A 21,391-nucleotide genomic window follows, 5' to 3' on the forward strand; every position below is an offset into this window, starting at 1 on the left:
TTTCACAAAAAATAATTGAATATCAATTCAATAAAAATTTAATTAATTAAATAACTGATTTAACTGCTTTCTTTATTTGTAATCGTCATCGTCATCGTCACCTTCATTACAGCCCGTTAACATTCACTGCTAGGTATAGACCTCCACTATTGCACGCCAGCTCAATCGGTTCCGTGCAAGTTTCAGCTATAGTCTTCCGGCCACTCCAACGGCATCGTCCGACCATCTAGCAGGTGGTCTGCCTCGAGGACATCTCGCTCCCAACGGGTACCACTCAGTGACTGCCTTGGTCTATCTGTTATCGTCCCGCCTAGCAACGAGTCCTGCCCATCTCCATTTTAGACTTGACGACGTTTATGACTTTCGTGTACTGTCGTATCTCCACATTGGGTATGTGTTGTTATTTCTAATGTTAAAGTAAATATCGCCGTCACTTTCAAGGTGTTAAACCTGCCACTTTATCCACAAAAAAACATCTCTTAATTGCCATCAAATGTAAATATTAACCAAGACTTATCTCGTAGTGGTCAAGGTTATGGTTGTTAAATATGCTAAGGCTCAATTTATATTGCTGCGTAACGGAATGGAAGCAAATTTTTGTACCCATGGTATAACTAACTTTATGTCAATTTACAAACTAAATACTAGCCGAAATCTCGCGCAGTTTCGGGAATTTCCGCACCTACCGTATAGTATTTAGCTTATACGTTTAACAATTGCCATAAAGTGAATTATGCTATGTAAAATTCGCTTCCGTTACGCTGCAAAGCAAACTGAACCTAAAGAGTACTAGTCTGTGATTCTAATGTAGCTTAAAATCGTCCGAGTTACTCTGTGTCATATAGCATAATCTCTTTACCATCATCACCATCATCATCATCATCATCATCATTATCATTATTATAAATGTAAAGAAGCAGACCTTCAGTTATCGATATGGTGCTATGTCCATCTTTTTTCGTAATGATAAAAAAGAGAACATAAGTGGCGCCAAGTAAAACATTTTACTTGCGTTTTTACTGCCTTTCCACTCGTAGATATTTACATAATACAGGGTGAATTCATTGCGTGCGAAGCCATCGATCAGACGTCGAGTCTAGTTCAAAGTGATCAATCCAACAGGTCTCAGAGCGAACGTTATCTCAGAAAATTTCCAGCAATTACATAGAAGCAATAAAAATCTTGTAACAGTAACATAGGCTGTTATAAAAGTTGTGGAAACTTTATAGTTTAAGAACTTTTTTCACATAAAACACTCGTTTTATACATAGGTTCAATTTACATTACCGCGGAACGGAATAGATACGAGTTTTTCTAATCACAGATAGCATAATGAACTTTATGACTTTTGTGTAACGTACAAACTATAGATACGAGTCAAAAACGGATTACGCGTTTTCCGGAGAATTCTCGAAAACTCCGGAATTCCCGTAGTTACTGTATTGTGTATAATTTGTACTTTAAACAATTGACATAAAGTTCATTTTGCTATGGTAACAAATGACATATTTACATTTCCGCAGAAGGCAATGCCTTATGCGGCAATGTAAATTGAGCCATAATAGTGTTTGAATCCGAACGCTGACTGTAAAATTTATTCACTGGGCAGCGCAAAACACATAATATGACGTTACAGTTATCATCAATTGATTTCATTATTTAAAAACTCTTCCTTAGTCTTATCTTCATCACGTTTTTAATCTATTGTGTAACGTGCCTACAAACTATACACGATACATTAACAGCGGGAATTCCCGAGTTGGCCAGAGAATTCTCCGGAAAACGTGTAACCCGTTTTTGACTCGTATCTATAGTTTGTACGTTACACAACTTAGTCTTATCTTGACGACCTCGGCGCGCGGCGGACAAATGGTTGGCTATGTGGGCGCAGCTAGACGAGGAGGTCCCGGGTTCTATTCCCGGTAAGATCAATTTGGGAAATGAACTTTTCTAAATTAGAATGTTCTGGGTGGTGCCCCGGAGTGAATTCCTTTGCTCTGGTACAGGTAGTAGTGTAGTTATTTGACACGTTAGTGTTATTATTCATAGCATATCTCTTAACTATAGTTAACACGCATAGGTCTAATTAATTACTAATACAAAGATCGAATACAAAGATAACCTGTAGGCAGGACATGAACCTGCGACCACGCTGCACCGTAGCATTGCTCTACCAACTGAGCTACAGGTCGAGTCAGGTTCAAGCCACAGTCGAAATAATTTTTCTTTGTGTTCGGTCTTTGTATTAATAATTATAACAAACTAGTGGAGTCATTTTCGACGGACGGATTTTTAGACGGTGGTAAAACATCGTGAAATTCAATAAAAAAGAAAAGTCAATAATACACACAGGTCTATAAAAGAATAAGCCATGAATAAGGAATAAGGTTATGCGACCTTCTTGCTACCAAAAGATTTGCCTTATTATTACTGGTTTTTTAAAAATACGTTTTTCTGGCAACAGCCGCCTGTGGATAGAAAATCAAACAACCACTTAAGGCATAGCAGTGGTAATAAGCAGGTGATAGAATCGGCTGGCTTGTCATTATAGTGCGATTAATTTGTCGTTGCACAAACACCGGCGACTGGCGACTGCGTTGCTATTTATTTTACGTCATCCGATCTAGTATTATGCCGTTTCCTACGCCAATAAAAGTGATTAGTATGTCCGGGAACAGTTATTGATTGGGTTATTTGTAAAAGTTGTATAAAGTTGTGCATGGATGTTTGAGTGATCTAATGAAGTATTCTTTGTTATAATTATTAATAAAAAGATCGAACAGTAAGAAAAATTCCTTCGATTCGGCTAGATTTAAACTTGAACCCACAGCATATCGTGTCTGACGTTATCCCAACTGAGCTACGGAACGAACCAGCAGATCTTATGAATTTTTCTATGTGCTTGTAGCAGATCTCTGTTTTTATTACACAATAAAAAATAAATTCGAATTAAATATGAACTTAAATATTCTTTATTAAAAACAAGAACTTTCATTCCATCGATTTCAATTACTTTCTGACATTTTCTTTTAAAAACTAGTATTTTACGTTATCCACATTCACTCTCATTCCTTTCCTTTCCAAAGATATAGGACACTAACAATAATAATGTATTACATAAATTGTAATGTATAAAAATACTATTTGCTTATAAAATTTTATAGGAAAAAAGTACTGGAAAACAACATTATTTACAAATAAATAATACAAACAGGGAAATAAATGAGAGGATAGGGGCGAAAAGACGCTAATTAGGAGTTGAGGTAGATTCTTTGACAAGCCGTTTGAAGGATTCAAATAAGTCAAATAGGTTCAGTGTGAGGATTCCACCGCCGATTAGTAGACATGAGTTAGAAGATCCGACCTATAACATTGAGAACACATTTCACATCTCATTATTTTATTTACGTCATATTGTTCGGCCGTTGGTCCACAAACCAGCGCAATTTGTTTTTCGAACTCGTCGTCAATATTTGTATTATCAAGAATACTAAATAGGTATGTCAAATGTCTAAAGCTGATCACTTTTCATCTAGTGGACTATTTCATTATTTGCCGATTGGCAAATAATCCGAGAATATTTTTATGATAATTAAAAAGTCCTACCCCACACATAACGTATACATTGCGCTCCCTGTGTATAATATCGCTGATAGGATCGATCTGTTCCACTGTTCTCTGAGTGAATTTAAGGGTGATGGTGAAATTACAGGTACTAGTCAACTTACGTGGCAGTGCCCCTCAGACCTTTCCGATTTAAAGCTCTGAGTGGCACTGCAACTGTTATGGACAGGCGTGTAGCTTACCATGAGGCGCACGACTTGTTCGTGCCGGCACTTGGTAGTATAAAAAAAAGGAATTCACAAAGATAGCGCTTTATATTTTATGTTACAAGTAGTAATTTCGACCTCGGTCACCTGTCGGTTTGCGGCCAGGGCGCTGGATGACGAGGTCCCGGGATCGATTCCCAGCAGGATGAATTTGGGGAATGATCTTTTTCTGGTCTGGGTATTCTGGATTGAATTTCGTTGCTCTGGTACTCACCGTACAGGTGCCCTTAGTTTGAGACTAGACAAATGCCCGCGGGACACATCGTACCACTAAGCAAACCACTGGTATTGTGGTGGGTATTTTTTAAGTACCTATCGCGTGGTGTGGCTGTCTGGTATATTAATATTATTATTAAATTTGCGGGTCTAAAGTATCATGTTGATAACAACAAAAAATAATAGATTAATTTTTGGACATAAATAAATATTTTTCATATGGCTATAAACTAAAGGCATTCCTTGAGGTTTTTATTGGCTTAAATAACTATACCACGATAGCAGTCTATGTTGGTCAACTGCCGAACGTCGTCTCCCCAAAGTCCTTAAAGCTGAACCAGGAGAAGCTGCATTAAATTCAATTTAAATCGTTTCTTCTATCACTTTTTAAGATACTCGAAAAAAAGGAACATGGTGGTGATATTTACAAATAAGAAAAACGTTTGAATATTATTAAAAAAGAACTTTTTAACTTATTTGGGATGCTCGCTATTCGCCGTACTTATCTGTGCTGTTTTCACGTCTGGTGCATCCTGGGCAAGAACAGGTGAGTGAGTACTTTTACGCCGTTTGGAAACATAGAGTATGCCACCAATACGTTAAGAAGACCTCAGTTTATAAATAAATATGAACATCTCTGGGTTTATTTTAATTTAATTAGAATGTAAAGGTAAGGATGCTGGTGAAATTACAGGCATATGGGACTTGTCAACTTATGTCTTAGGGTAACGAGCGCATTGGCAGTGCCCCTAAGATCTTTGCGATTTAAAGCTCTGCAACTATTATGGATAGGCGTGTCGCTTATCACCAGGTGGACGTCTTATTCGTCCAGTCACTTGGTATTATAAAAAAAAGTAAAAAGGGTGATAAAATGTTGGGAAAACGATGAAGGAGGCCAGCATATTCACAAACCTTTTTGCTACAGGAGACACGGGCTCAGTAATAAGACGTACTATGTCATACCGCATTATTTTGTCTTTATAAACAGGTAGGTATGCCAGGTAGTATATTAGGTATAATTAACTACATCGTTAACGAACTGATTAAATCAAGTAAAAGTACTAAAATAATAACTATCTCACCAAAATTGGAAGTGGTCTGGAAAGCTGTCCCTGTTTCAATGTATAAAACGGGCGTGATGGGAAAATTATCTACATTGCAAAGCGGTTTGTTACAAATACATTACGTGTGAAAGTTATCAATCTAATTGATTCTATGAAAAAAATGGTAGTCATTTAGTGGTGTTTGTTTGTTAGATTCAATGCAGAGGGCGCTATGCTTTTGTTTTGTAGTATTTCTACTTGAAACTAGATGGCGCTGTCTTACCTAAAGAAATTTGCGCTACAGAATATTAATATTATATATATTGGTGTACAACACAAGTTCTATTAAATATTTTGTGATATAGAATTAATTTAGTACTTACCATACATTTTCCCTGTACACAAATAGCTCGGAAACCAGGTTTGGTGCATGGAGTACCATCGGCTACCAGGGCCAGGGAAGCGTAGAAGTGTTGTCCACGAGGACGGCAGTTCAGCGTACACGGAGCATTCCCTGTAATTAACATTGATTTAGGACCTCTACAATTATAAAAATGAATGTTTGTTTGTCCTCTATACGTTCCGTCATTCACCGGATTGCGATCAAACTTTTGTGTATTGTTATCCCCACACACCGCACACGTGAAAGTATCTGAAGTATTGGATCCCACTATACTGGGTTTGTACCGGTCTCCTCTAAGCAGCCGGTTACGGCCAGTTTTTGCAGAGCTAAACGAAACTTTTTTCTTTCAGTGGCATTGCAACGCCGGGTACTTCTAAGTAGATTGCTTGCATATGTTTTGTTTGTATTTCTAAAAACAGAATTATTTGTAAATAAAAATAGAGCTACCCTGTTGTTTTTTGTGGCTACCATAGAAAGCGACAGAAAGAAGAGTTTAATTGAATTTAATGCAGCTTCTTCCGAGTCAGCTTTAGTGGAAAAACCTGTGATCATTTTGTTGAGTTGAGTTGACCATCACAGACTTATGTAGTGATGTAGTTATTTCAATGCCTCTAGTTTATGGCTATTTGGAAAGTACATGCAGGACGTCTACGGCCTGCTGTGCTGGTTATTTAAAAAAAATTGTTTTGTATACCAACAGACAGACCAATTGACAAGTGGTTGCCGCCTCTTACAAGCATTTTCGACATTCAGAAACCACATTTAACATCGCAAATTCTGGCAAGCCGTGGAACATTAAATCTAGCCTTCTGTGTCTCAGTGATTTTCAGGTAAATTTTTTGTACTCAATTTTGGTGAAATATTTTATTATTTAATTACTCGAATATATCATCGTGAAATATTAAAGAATATTTCAGGTTACCACACTGGAATATTAAATAAAGGTTCATGATGATATTCTATAAATATTTAAATAAAAAGAAATTATTACCAAAATTGAGTACAAAAAACTTATCTGAAAATCAACCGTCTGAGATTGCGATTATCCCTTTCTTTCAATCAAGATCATGCAGTGCTGATTTGCCATTAACATAAATAGGGATGGGGCAGTTACGGGGGTTCTATATAGATAGAAATTTGTACCATCACTTCGGTATGTCGAAGGAGATTTTAGAATAAAACGGTAATTTTCAGGTAAGTTTTTTGTACTCAATTTTGGTGACAATGTTTATTGTTTAATTACTCGAATATATCATCATCAAATATTAAATAATATTTCAGGTTACCACTCTGGAATATTAAATAATACTTCATGATGATATTCTATAAATATTCAAAGAAAAAGAAATTGTCACCAAAATTGAGTATAAAAAACTTACCCGAAAATTACCCAAAAATATCTATTTACCATCAACGTAAGGCACCCAAGTGTAGAATCGTCCTCGAAACGGCCTACGGTCGTAAATGGCACATTGTTCGGCTCTGGAGTCTTTCGCTGGTCCGGGACATGGCTGAAAATATAAAAACAGTGGACGAATTTTTCAGTAGCAGTAGAGCTAGTTGTGAAAGAGTTCGTCCAGGCAAGTACCTTTACCTATTTCTGGCGTCAAGCAGTAATGTGAGCGTTACTGCGTTCCAGTTTGAAAATAAGGTGGTTACAGTGGCTGGTGAAATTAAAGGACTTGTCAAGTTATGTCTCAGGGTGATGTGCGCAGTGGCAGCGCCTCTCAGAGCTTCGCGATTTAAAGCTCTGAGTGGCACTGCAACTGTTACCGACAGGCGTGTAGCTTACCATAAGGCGTGTAGCTTACCATAAGGAGCTTGTTCGTCCCATCACTTGATATTATTATTCAAAAAACCTCATTAACCCATTTAATTGTATTAACGTAATAATAACACTCGCAAAACCAACATACAAAATTTATAAAAATATCCATAAACAAAACCTATAATTACATTACAAACAAAAAAGAAAATTGTATTAATAAAACTGTTCATCTTACTTCACTAATAAAAAATGCACGAGATAATAAATTTCCTACTGACGCACAACGTGTGTTGAATAGATCCATCTCAAAATGAATTGAAAATTTATTTAAATTATTACTCGGATGCCAAGTGAACGAAATTTCATAAAAGTATAGGTACTAAATAATCCACCTGTAGCCTAGCTCCATCCAGCAACTTTCCCTGACTAGCGATAATAACCTGGAGATACTGGTACCTTAAACCTTTTCTGACAACCGATAACAAGAAGTACATGTATCTGTATCATATATTTTAGGCTTTATTAAGCAGGGCGCTACAATAAACTTGGTATTTAGGTAATGTAATACGAATGTTCTTACCGCGGTATTGCACTCGTGATATCTTCTCCCGAGACCAGGACAGTCGATGTCGTCGCCCACCATTCTCGCTCGGCGCGTATGTTCTGTACTTCTTACTAGCTTTCTTCTCTTTCTGCTGCGCCCCCATCTGGAATTGAGAAAAAGAGACATAAATTTAACATTTATAAATACTATTGAATAGAAAAGTAGATGTTTAAGAAGTATTTAATACCATTAAAACGGTGTCGGCTGTGAGACATAACCTCTAAACCCATAAATCCCCGACCCTTGAATACGGAATACATATTTACGGAAAAAATAGGTATGGTGATGGTATCTACTCAAACGGCTCTAGCACATACGGAGAACCCACGGCGGCAACATATGGCTTGTTCCGTACCAGTTCAGTACCTCAAGTATGTCGTAGCTAAACGATTTTAAGCATTATAGTCGATAGGTGCCTCTTTTATTGGAGACATTTTTTTTTTCAAAAAAGTTACTACAGAGTCATATCAGTATCTAGATATAGACAAGCAATCACGGAACGTAATTTTCTTTTAATTTGTGCCATTAGTGTCGGTAGTTCTTGATATGTTTTAAATTTAAATTACATTTTATATATTTTTTTAAAATATGAAGCATTCAGTGTTGTACAGAGTTAAGTCGTAGATCTGTTCGTTTTATTATTAATTTATATTTATTTTATTATTGTATTGCATTTGAAATTTTGTAATTTAGATTTTTTTTAAGATAACAGGGATGTCGTCTTGACGGAAAAGTTGTTGGTTTGTAATCAGGTAATTTCAAATTGGAGTCATTCGACAACACACAGTTGAAATGAGTGACTCATTTTAATACTATTTAAATATTATATACATTTAATTAATAATAACTTTTTAATTTAAATTATAAGTATTCGATCGCAATTGATATTGATATGTAAGAATATTATAGGTACACGTAAAAAACACAAATTAGAAAAAAATGACAATCGAAAAACAAAAAGCAATCGATAATAATTACGTTAGTTCTAATTTAAAATATGTTAAAGAGTACTAGAACTATGGTAAGAAATCTCTTTGGTGATTTAAAAAATACCTTTAAGGATAGGTCAATGCGTACAAGTGAATGTATTTAATGATATTATAATTTTTTGTTTGTGGCATAATTTCAATAAGTACACATACACATTTAGTGGAACAAAAACAAAGTGAGATTATACAAAAGTAAGCTTTATATTTAAATAACTAATCGACATATCAAAATAGCCAAATTATTTTGGGGAACTTACTAGGGTTTCGTTAAATATGATAGTGTGTGTATAGATTTATTACTTAGCTATAGAATGCACTTTCTACACTATATAGTCAGCATGACTATCATTCCCGGATTTATATATATAGTGTTTGAAGTGAGTCGCACAGGTCTCAGAGCTCACCGTCACCGCTCACCTCGAATGATATCAATAGGTAATGGATGTGTTATTATACATCCAAATTAAATTAAAATATTTGTATTGTCGTGAACACAAGTGTTTGAAAATTTAGAGACCTGTAGTTAGTATGTAGACAATAACGCAGATTTCATAGAATAAATCGGTGTCTGAAGCCATAAAAGTGTTCCCTACCCGAAAATGGTTGTATTATGATCCTATCTATTCAAGCATAAAAAAGTTATGGGTTAATTTCTTCTTTTCTTTAGTATTGCCTATGTATGTATATACACTTCCGGACACATAATTCGAGCCACCATGCATTTTCAGTATTAATTGCCCTAAGTTTAAACAATGTTTGATTGATCAAAAACTATTGTGCAATTTTGAAAATTTTACACTAAACGTCTTTTTAATAAGTCCTTGTTGGGAATTTGGATTTGCAAAACCGGGGAAAACTTTACTTCGATAATAATACTATTCGAGTTCTTAGGTTTTCGCGATTGTTACACATAGGAAATGAAACTATTTTTCCGGATCTAAATCGCAATTTTTCAAGCGATTTTTCAAGCAAACCGACAAACAAACAAACAACAAACAAACAGTCAACCGCGACCATGGGACCTGTAAAGGGCCCGAAACGTCGGTTTGTTTGAAAAAACAAATGTACGCAATTTAAATCCGGAAAAATAGTTTCATTTCCGATAATACTATTTTTGATTCTAGCCCTTTAGGACAAAAATGTGAGGTGGCTCGAATGATGTGTCCGGGAGTGTATTTTGACCGACTATTACTTTGATTGCTCGTTTTTATTTAGACAAGAACAATAACCGTACAAAAGAGACAACAGTGAAACATGAATGTTCCACGAGCCTGACTCTGTTGAAAAAGCTCGTGGTTTGCATCCTTGGTATAATGAAACCATACGTCAAAAGTGCTTTTATCACATGAAAGTCATAAAAGTAATACGAACGGCGTGAAATAAATTAGGCATAGGTATATGAAATATTTGTAACGCTCTATTTAAGAGTCGTTACACACGGCGAACTTTAGCAGCGACGCGCGATTGCATCGTTGCAAACGCGCGACTGCATCGATACAAAGCCGCGGTTGCATCGATGCAAACGCCTATTAATCCCAAGTGTAGCGATGCATTTGTATCGCTGCTTGGAATCGCGCGTCTGGTTAAGGTTACCACTGTTTTGCACTGGTTAACGACTGCACCGCGTTTATAAGTAAATAATGTTTAACCTCTCTTAATGTGAAACCTCTCTCCAACAAAGTTGTAATTTTGCATGTGGCTTTATTACACAAGGGCGGTATTCCGGTATTGACGTAATTATCTTGCACATTTATTGACGTGAACAAATTTCGACTTGGAAGTACCTACACCTCGACATGCACCAGCGCATCTGAGTAATGAAACCGCATTGTTTCAGTTCATCAGTTGAAGCGGCGGGGTGCCGTTTGACCCTTAATTAAAATCATCTAACGTATCATACTTACTCGTATTACAAACGCCTACGTGTTCTTATTATATTGATTGAATATTGATTTTCAACTGATTTGTTTTTAATTTCACACGGTTTAAAACTGTATCGGGTGTTGTACATTCCATCAGTTATACATAATCTCAAGGTTTGTTAAGCAACCTTTGCTTTTGAGAGGAAAAGAAATTATAATTTTTTGTAATGCACAGAGTTATGGAATTGTGTACAAAGTCCGCCATTGTAACAGATAAATAAGATTATACAGAACGGTTTTTAAAAATTGGGAAAGCTTTTCATGAAAAAAAAAATGGTTAGCCATAGTTTTCTAATATTTATCTACAGATTTAAGTAATTTAAGTTAAGTTATTATATTGTTTTTGGTAGAGTAGTACGAGATTATTCTATGTGATTGGATCTATAACGGCGGAAACTGCAAAACTGTCATGGAATAAAAAAAATGCTTTTTAGGTTTTTTATTTATTGCCATATGTCTTCTAGACAAATTGTCTTTTAAACCTATTTTAGCCTGATGGTATCCGATGATTTTTGTAATTTAATGAAGCTATTTATGACACACCAATGACACCATATTGGATTTCTTAAAAAAACTTGGCTATGCCATGTCGACGTTATACATACTTAGAATCCAATGATGCCTTAAGCTCTGCGAGTAAATATCTTAGTAGAAGTACATACTTTGAGAAATCACAACTCTCGTTTTGGTTTCTCTGTAGTTGGTTAATAATGGTTGGTGCAAAATAATGTCACTATTTTGTTAATCTCCATTGTCCATGTTTTACTTATATATGTCTATGTATGTTTTGTCTGACTCTGTTACTAGAAGCGTGCGCGTGAGTTGAAACTATCGTAAAACGATCGAGGAAACAGTTGGTTCCGCTCGTAAAATCTGTAGTAAAACAAATTGGAAAATTATTTCATAGCAACGAGTTCCTCCTTGGCTTGTGGCCAATTGAATAATTATAAAATACATGCATATTATAAGTTATTTTGTACTATACAATAATATTCAAATTTTAAATAAATATATAGATGCCTTATTTTCTCAAACTCGTATCTTATAAAGATTGATTATTCAGAAGATGGCAAAACTTTCTATTTATTTTAAATTACATATCAAGGGTGTTTTTTTTGAATTTTTTATTTTGAATTTGAATGCATTACTTTAAGAATAGGTCAAAGCCAGTGTGTGAATATGAAGGAAATGCAAAAAATCAGCCTGCAAAATTTGTATATACAATCCATTTTTTGCATTTCAGTAACTTTGTCCTGTATGATATGAGTTTGAGAAAGGTAGCCGACCAATTATACCGGTAACAATATTACGCGTGAAATTATTAAAGTTGCTCTAGCTTTTACACAGTGTTATTACAAAAGAGGTCAGATTTGACCTTTCTTAAAACTGTCAGTCGCCGCTGTTCAGTGACTGAACTTACGCTTACGCGTAACTGTTGCAAAATATCAGCATAATAAGTAGAAGAATACCGAGGTAGAGCCCTGTAATAAGTGATAATATTGTAGTATGACAAATATATAGCATTAATTCTTTGCCATAATAGAAAAATTTTATTGAGTACGGTACGGTGATCATTCTACAAAGTGGTATCAGTAATAACTTTGTAAAATAATCACTAAAAGTGAATGTTAGTTTTCGAAAAATTTCATAAGGTTATAAGCCCATTTTGACAAACGTTATAATAAAGAATGAACAATAATGTGTATAGCAACACCAATTGCTTGGTCTCAAACTAGAGAATAGAATTGCTACGCAAAGGACCCAGGTTCGATTCCCGGGCCGGGACAAATATTTGTATGGTTTACATTTATTTCTCTTGTAAGTTTTGGTATACGATTTACTATAATAATAATGTGCCAGACACCTGCACCAATTGCCTGGTCTCAAACTAGGGAATTCCCTCTACTATGAGTACCCGAGTAACGGAATTCACTTTGGGGCACTTTTCAGAACATCCAGACCAGCACTAATTTTAGAAAAGTCAATTCCAATTTAGTCCCACCGGGAATGACATCTGAAAAAATATTTGTCTGAAAAAAAAATTCAACGCATAGCAATCGCGAAAATCTAAGAACTACAATAAAAACAACATGTATTTAATTGCAGGCAACGTGCACATGGCTGTATATTAAGCAAGTTCCAAAAAGGCTACTTAACACCATTCCCTTTAAAAGCTTTGTTTATCATAAAGCGATTAACGAAACAACCGCCATATTGTATCAAAACAATCAACATTCTGAATTGTAATTTACTGTTTTTTTTTCGTCATTCTAATGTAGCACACATTGGCAATGAGATATCATTAAGGTGTTATTAACTTATATACAAAGAATTGTTTACAAGCATGACTTTATCATTCACCATACGTTGTGTATACTAAAAAGCCTGTCGGATGGTGCAGTTGGAGTTAAATATTGCCCTTATCATAGCTAAAGTAATCGAAATTTTTAGCGCAGTTCAGTTATTAACATATCTGAAATCATCGAAACGAGATCTACAACGCCCGATAAGTGATCTTTTAAAACTTGTTTAGTTTCAGTTCTATTGTTAAGCAAATTAGCTTATTCTTATAATTATTAATACAAAGATCGAACACTCAGAAAAAATCCTTCGATCCAAAGTCGTTGAAAAAACCAAGTGCCCCTCAGATCTTTGCGATTGAAAGCTCTGAGTGGCACTGCAACTTTTATGCACCATCAGGTGCACGACTTGATCGTTCCGTCACTTGATATTATAAAAAAAAACACCTGTCGGGATGACTTCAACAGAAATTGGATTGTGCAAGTCTATACTAATCAACGCCTAGTAATGAGTCGCCTCCTAATGACTTAACCACAAAAGTAAATAATGGAAAGACCAACCAGATAAATTCTTTCCATGACCAAAAATATTACTTCTCAGGAGAGAGGTTTCAGGATTCTACGAACGAAATTATTCGATATATATACCTTTTATGCTTAAATAGGAGAAGTTATACATTTTCACATTTATATAATTGGTTTTATGTAGTACATTATTTTCATTTCATGTGATAAAAGCACTTTTGACGTATGATAACTTGTGGCTTTGTTATATAAAATGCACGAAATATTCATAGCACTGCGAGCGGTTACACACAGTGACTTAGAGCGATGCAAACGCGATGTAAACGTGATGGAGTAGCGATGCAGTCGCTAATCGTCTATCTTTACACACGCTCGCGATTTTAAGCAGCAATATAAACTCGATGCAAGCGCGCGACTGTTTCGATACAAACGCGCGATTGCACCGCTACACTTGGGATCTGCGTGTGTGTCGATCCAGTCGCGCGTTTGCATCGATGCAAACGCGCGACTGCATCGACGCAATCGCCTCTAAATCGCAATTGTAGCGATGCAATTGCACGTTTCACGAACGCGCGTTTACTACGCTGCTAAAAGTATGTAAAAAGTTAAAAAAAATACTGTAAAAAGTAATACTGGCGTATTATGCCAGAATTAATTCGTGAAAATCGAATAATATTTGACAATAACAGGATGTCTCCCTTATGGTATTAGTTGGAGAGTCTGACTTTCTTGCTTGCACTGGTGATTCTCTCATAACACGAGCTCAATCGAGTTTATTAAAATTGTTATACTTTCATAGGAGTGAACTTGACGATGAGCACTTTATCTCGTCGGCCAAAAAAAAACAATCATGTGTTTTGTTTGGCAAACTGGACGTTCCGGATTTCAATTTAAGGATAAAATAGTCAGGCGTTTCGTTTGTTCAAACTCATCTACTTACTCCACAGGCTCAAGCCAAGCCACTTTGTTTGGTCTTATGCAGTCTCTCGCCTAGCATTGGAGTTCGCAGAGATCCCCTTACACGGTATCGCCTTTATTTACGCGGACCCAGATAGGTTCTCTTGAAGTTCCGATTATCTTCCATTAATTTTAAATGGCCGAGCTAGTGACGTCTGAGTGTTTTAGTTTTACCGATGACATTTGGCAGGGCAACGAGTCATTTTTATTCGGTGTTGTTCGAATTAAATGAAATAATATTGATACATGAGTACATTCGTTATGCCTTGATTAATCTCTTTAAGTTACTTATTTGAATTGTTTTATACGGACTCACTATGGACTTTTCGCCTCTGATAGGTATTGTATGTATATTAGACATTTCCCTGTTCGATACGTTTGCTTCTTTAGTTACTCTCTTTATTCTGTAATTCAATAATCTGTATATAGGCCATTTAAAATGTATAGAAAATTAAAGGTTTTCTTTAGAATACCAAGTGACGAGACGAACAAGTGGTGGCCTGGTGTTAAAGGACACGCCTGTCCATAGCAGTTGCAGTGTGTAAAATGTGGAAATGGAATTGATAATTATTTAAAAATAAATGTGAAGTTACAAGCATTCTGTTCATCAGAAAAGAACAGCAGTCTTCGTTTGTTAATTTAAAACCTTAATGGTGCCATACAAACTACATCCTAATGATCATTTTACTAAAAAAGGATGGCGCATCTCTCCGACACTGACTTAAACCATTAATATCTCTTGTGTAAGCTGAGATATCGTAAAACAAATTTCAGATTCTTTTCTCTATTTTTCGTCTACGAGAATTGAAGAAGTAACAAAAAATGGAGTAAAATACCCCATTATCACAAACAATACTTGTATACATATAATTACGAATACTAACCTTAATTATTAAGTAATAGCCATTATTTATTAAAGTATACTACAACAAATACTATGTATTGTTGGATTGTTTCTTTTTGTCGAAATAAAAGGGCCATAGTCATTTGTAAACATTGCAATTTGATACTGCCAGCTTGTTAACATCGACTTTCAATTTAAAATGATACACGCTGACTCGACAAATACCGTCGTAAGTAGAAAGAAACAGAAATCAAAAACAGTGTAAACAAAGATAACAATCTGACATTAGCGAAAGGGCTTTAAATTACGGTGCGTCAATCAAAATGTTACTTGGAGTCAGGAATCTAATATGGGAGTTGATATAAAATATTCGGTCTGAGCATTGACTTACAAATAAATGGACGACGGGTCTAATACAAAAACCACGAAAAAAATGTCCCAAGTCAACCTATTCGAAATTTAAATTGTTATGTCATCGCAGTATCGCGCTGTCCGTAGAACAAATGAAGACTAAAGCGGAGTGTCGCGCTCTGTATACGATTTTAGCGCCTTACAAGTGCGGACACTTTTTAGCGCGGACCCGACGTCCATATAATTGTAAGTCAATGGGTCCGAGCATAAAATAACATCTAATCAAAAATATATGACCAATGGTAAACTTCTAAATTTTTAATCGGTTTCAAAAAAGGAGGAGATTCTCAATTCGATTGTTTTTTGTGTGTATGTTATACACTGTATAATACGCGATTACTCTGACATTTTGTGAACCGATTTCAATGATTCTTTTTTGTTGGAATGGTGGTACCTCAGTAATGGTCCCATTCAAACTTGAAGATAATTATTAAGTTATTGAAAGTCAGGATGTTTCACCACCATAGTATTCAATTATTTTTTGTGAAATTATTCCACTAGTTTGTTATAATAAGATCGAACAATTAGAAAAAATTCCTTCGATCCGGCTGGATTCGAACCAACGTCTTCTAGCAAATGCGTCAAACGCTATGCCAACAAGTCACAAAACAAACTAGCATATTTTTCGATATCATAGGAATATAGAAAATCGGTACATACAAAAATTCAAAAAATCCGTTATATCATTATATCAAAGAAAAATTCGAAAACATAATGCTGAATTTTAGGACGAAATGCTTTACTATATATTTATTACGGATTTCATAAATAATGCTCACTCCCACGTTGTGGTTTCCCGTTCCCCTACGGAAATTATCGAAAATCGGTTGTAAGTTTGTAATCGGGTTTGTTCCGTCTTTTAATGTTCAATATTACCTTAATTTGGCATGTTGGACGCAAAAAGGGCGGGCGGGGTCAAGACGTATTTAGCCTTTGACTTGGCCCGTGGCGAAATCTGTTTTATGATCAAATATATTTTGACGTTTAGTGAAGACTTTTTTCTTTAGAATAAATGGATTGGCCATCTCTACGATGTTTGTAATCAAGGTTCAATAGATAGAAGCAGTCAGGTGGTCGTTCTTCAACAACAATGGTTAATTTCATAAATTTAGAGTGATTAATTACAAAACTCAAGGAAAGATTACGTCGATCTAATTTATTGATTAAATAAAATAATTTAATAATTACTTTTTTAGGTCTTTTTGCTACACCCTGATTGGGTTATGAACCGTACAAAATTTTATTTTAATGTACATGTGGAATGTGGAAATAAATAAAATCAAATTAAATAAATAAATAAAGTTCATTCCTGTTTATTATATATTGTTCATTACAGGAGATTACTGTCTGAACTAAGGAATAAAAGCCAAGGAGCTTGCTACATAAAATATAATTCTCTCGGAGCTTTGTTAATTCTATCATTCGAAATATTTACCGATTAAAAACATATTTCTCTCTTCCGGTTGCGGTACATATGCACAAAGTAGTGATTATACAAGTGGTCGTACATGAAAGTGAAAATTAAAATAACAAAATTCACATTCAAATGTCAGGACAAAAGCAACGATTGTCGGCGCCTTGTCTCACCATGGGAAATGTGAAAGTCTCTGTGCCGACAAGTCGTTTGTGAAGAGCATGAAATTCCAGTCCAATCAGCGGTCGAACATCACATCTCAGTCAGTTAAAGATTTTCAATGGTTCCGATATAATAGCATCACATTGTTAAAAGTGTAACAAATATTTTAGCAAAATTTTAGCATTATCTTCAGTAATCGGCATATGTAGGCTGGTTTGCTTCTGCCAAAAGACGTCCCTTTCAAAAGTACAATTTCTGTACATTATCTAATAACTTGTGGTGAACAAGTGATGTAAATAAATCTCGAAAACTGTGTGTGTACCTACCCGAAAATGGCGATATAGAAATTTTAGGTAGTCTGATTTGCTTATTTGATTTCACTTTCTCGCTACGGGATTTTTCAGACTGGTGTAATTTGTTGAATTTATTAAGTATTCACGTACATATTGCAACAGTAAGTACATCATTCATTCATAGAATTTCTACCATATTGATACTTCAGGGAAGAAAAGACATAAAAGTAAAATTTTAAAGTTTACAAGTCAAATGGAAAACATATAATTATAAACGTTATGATTCTTATCCTTTTTCATTTTTATTAGCAACTTTTACGAAAAAATATTATATTTCGACGAAAAATATTTTTTCGGCTAAACATCTTCAATGGCTTATTTTTAATAAAATTGGTTTTTACGCATTTTTCCCCGAAGTTTCGATATTGACGACTCCTGATTATAGTTAATTAGTGTTAATTAATAGTTAATCTTGAAGAAGACCGAAGAAGGATGATAAATAAATGAAAAAAGAAAACAAAATCTGCAAGCCAACATCAAAAAGCATTTGTTAAGGAGAAGTCATAGAATACATTAATAAAAGGATACCGTAAAAAGATCAAAGCGATCCCAAGATTGATAGCATCTGTTTATTTCCATTTATATTTTCAGCATTCGCGTTTCATAATCGACATTTTGCATTATCCCCGACTGTATAGTTCATTAGTATTGCAAAATCTTTAGTCGATCGCCATTTGTCTTTCAAATGTAATATTAACTATACACATTGTGATATATACAGGAATATTTATTTGTAAAGTGTATTATTGATATACATATTACTGACACCATAAACTGCAATTTTAGTTCCAGGACTTTTTACAAAACATAACTTATAGATTCGCCCAACAAACTTTTAAGTTCTTGTTTTACTATCAGACACTTTTTAACCGACTCCAAAAAAAGGAGAAGGTTCTCATTTCGACTGTATCTTTATTTTGTATGTATGTTACGCGATAACTGTAACTAAATTTGTGAACCAATTTTACTGACTCTTTTGTTGGAAAGGGGGTACATCAGTTTTGGTCTCATTTAAATTTAAAGGAAATACTCCACCACTGAGAGTGGCCAACTAGGGGATGAATCCGGTTTCGAGCACTTTCCAGTAAGCGATTTTAATAAAATTTGTCAAGTAGATGTAATTATACGCACTTTTGAGGTTGGATTTAAAAAAAACTTATTGTATCCTTATCTGGTAGAAAGTTCAAACGAGCAACCGTCTTCACCGACGACTCATACGAATATATAATTAATTTCTCGTATATTTAAATGAATACAAATGTGTCACCGCTTATTTCTATCTTGTTTCTTTTATTCTATGGTTTTGACCTAAAAGTGAATAAATATAAATTTCGTTTAATTTGTTCGTGTGGTCTCACGCTGTTATGAGTAGGCTGTTTTATAACTACAATGTTGACATATTTTATTATATATTAAAACTTGATATTAAGTTATGTTGCCACGTCGACAATGTGCTATGATTGAATTGAAATAAAAATCGATATTGTTAGAACATTCACTAGTTTTTCCGATATCATTTTCTTAAAGCACCGCCTCTATACACCTACAATTATTACTATTGTACGAAATTATGTATAAAATATGTAGGAAATGAAACTATTTTTCCGGATTTAAATCGCGTATATTTGTTTTTTCAAACAAATCAATTTTTGTTATGTTATGTGTAACAATCGCGAAAACCTAAGAACTCGATATATAAAATATGTATTAGCATAGCTATCTATTATCGTTAGATCCTGGGAAGTGACAATACCTGTAGCGTACATCTGAATATTTCTAGCGCTTTTAATGTATACTAAATTGTCATGATTTTAATTTCAGCTGCTTTTTTAGCTAGATGCATCCATGAAGTTTTTTACATTAACAAAAATCTAACAATAGACAGAATCATTGCCATGACGAGCAATTAAAGGCATAATAATTTTATAACTTCTTTAATAAACAGGCATAAACCTCGTATCTTTCCGTGGGATGCGTGAAGTTATGTGTTGGAGCAATTAGACTATTATGTTCTAAGATCGTAAAGTTATAAATAAAACGTTATGGGTCATCTAGTCCATCTAATATACAGTTGGTACTACGTTGGTTTTCGTCTGTTTGTTAGCATTCCACATAGATACATACATGGGTGTTGTTTAGAAAAGAATAGTTTAACACCACCTTGGCCCGATTTGAATAGGGATTTTTATATCTTGGAAATGTGGGAGGTTATCTTGCGTGTTATTCTAACTCCTCCGTAGTTGCATAACTTCACATGCTTCAAGAATCATACGACCCGACTAAACGAAGATGACACCAGTTTCTGAGTGGCAGACAGAGTTTACCAACTTCAACAAGCTATTGATCCTGATATACCTTGTACGCTTCTTCCATTCGCATCCATTATCGCTTGGCTGTCAAAGTCCAAGTATTTATGGCGTTAGGTGTTACACCTTTAACTTATAAAATAGGGCGCTGGCAGGCCAGTGGAAGAACAGTTGCTTCGTCTTCGTCCGAGTTACAATATCTGCCAACAATACTTATTCGGATTTCTTTTCGGATTGGGAATTCTACGTTACGTATTTCTCGGTGACGATGAAAGAAAGAAGGAAGAAAATGTATTTATTTGTTTACCACAAAAAAAAAACGAAGAAAAGCAGAAGAAAACCAAAACATAATCAAAATATTCAAATGTAAAACATAAATAAATAATTACAAAATAAAATTAAGACACAAATTATACACATAAGCAAGGCCACCATAAACATAACGGTCACTAATCAGTATTATTTCGTGGAAAATGCGTTACCAGCACTGATTTTCAGTTAGGACTCAAAGTGAGGTCACGGAATAGCATACAGCATATTTCTTCTGTGTACACTCCGAAAACTGGCTCACCCTTGTCCTGCGCGGCGAACTATGACCTTAATCTGATCCCTGCCGAGCAGTTCATATAATGATGATGATGTGTGTTATACAGTTATTTGGGTACTTTTAGCCAGACCCAGAAGAGAGTGTGCGAGGGAATTGCACGAATTAATTCCGCCTTCCCCTTTCCAACATCGGGGCACCAGGCGTAGGCTGGAGTTCCACCTCTATGTTGTAGATATTCTAAGAATTCGCACGAAGGGTTTCGCTTCCACGTTTATATGGCGAATGGCTATGGAGTGGAATTCCCTGCCTGCAGACTTGTTCCCTGAACGTTGTAACTTGGACCTTTGCAAGGCGAGAGTGAATATGCATTATTTAGGTGTGCACGCTTCATCGTCACTTTCCATCAGGTGAGATGGATGTCAAATGCGCACTTATTTTTTTATACAAAACATCCTTTTTACGGATATAATCTGGTTGATGATCCTATCCACATTAAGAAATTGCAAACCTCTATACCAGATGCAAATGGTAACAAGTATAAAAAACCAGTAACTCCGGAGTCAGGATTATTTATATTTGTATTTAATTATAATTTCAAAAACCCATCTATTCAGTATACAATGCAATGTTTTCCGCAACGCTGTTCATAACTTCATCGGGAACGGTAAAAACGTAACAAGTAAATTATGACATCGGCCGAGCGCCGATCGTGCTGTGAACTGCTGTGATACCGTTTTACAAGCTTTGTAGATAACTAGAAGTTCTCGATTGACAGTATTTCTGTCTTTTTATTTCTT

General features: G+C 35.1%; 1 protein-coding gene across 1 annotated transcript in view; it reads right to left on the reverse strand.

Annotated features, from left to right (window-relative positions):
* LOC113230640 (thrombospondin type-1 domain-containing protein 4-like) overlaps positions 1-21,391 on the reverse strand; it is a 179,600-nt gene that overhangs the window by 83,540 nt on the left and 74,669 nt on the right. Inside the window, exons 4-6 of the mRNA XM_026464643.1 lie at positions 7,841-7,967; positions 6,901-7,003; positions 5,473-5,603 (exon numbers count right to left, since the gene is read on the reverse strand). Coding sequence (XP_026320428.1) covers positions 5,473-5,603; positions 6,901-7,003; positions 7,841-7,967 — 361 coding nt within the window. The remainder of the gene's footprint in view (positions 1-5,472; positions 5,604-6,900; positions 7,004-7,840; positions 7,968-21,391) is intronic.

This window comes from Hyposmocoma kahamanoa, unplaced genomic scaffold (assembly GCF_003589595.1).
Source record: "Hyposmocoma kahamanoa isolate Upper Pololo Valley unplaced genomic scaffold, ASM358959v1 64, whole genome shotgun sequence".
Lineage (NCBI taxonomy): Eukaryota > Metazoa > Arthropoda > Insecta > Lepidoptera > Cosmopterigidae > Hyposmocoma > Hyposmocoma kahamanoa.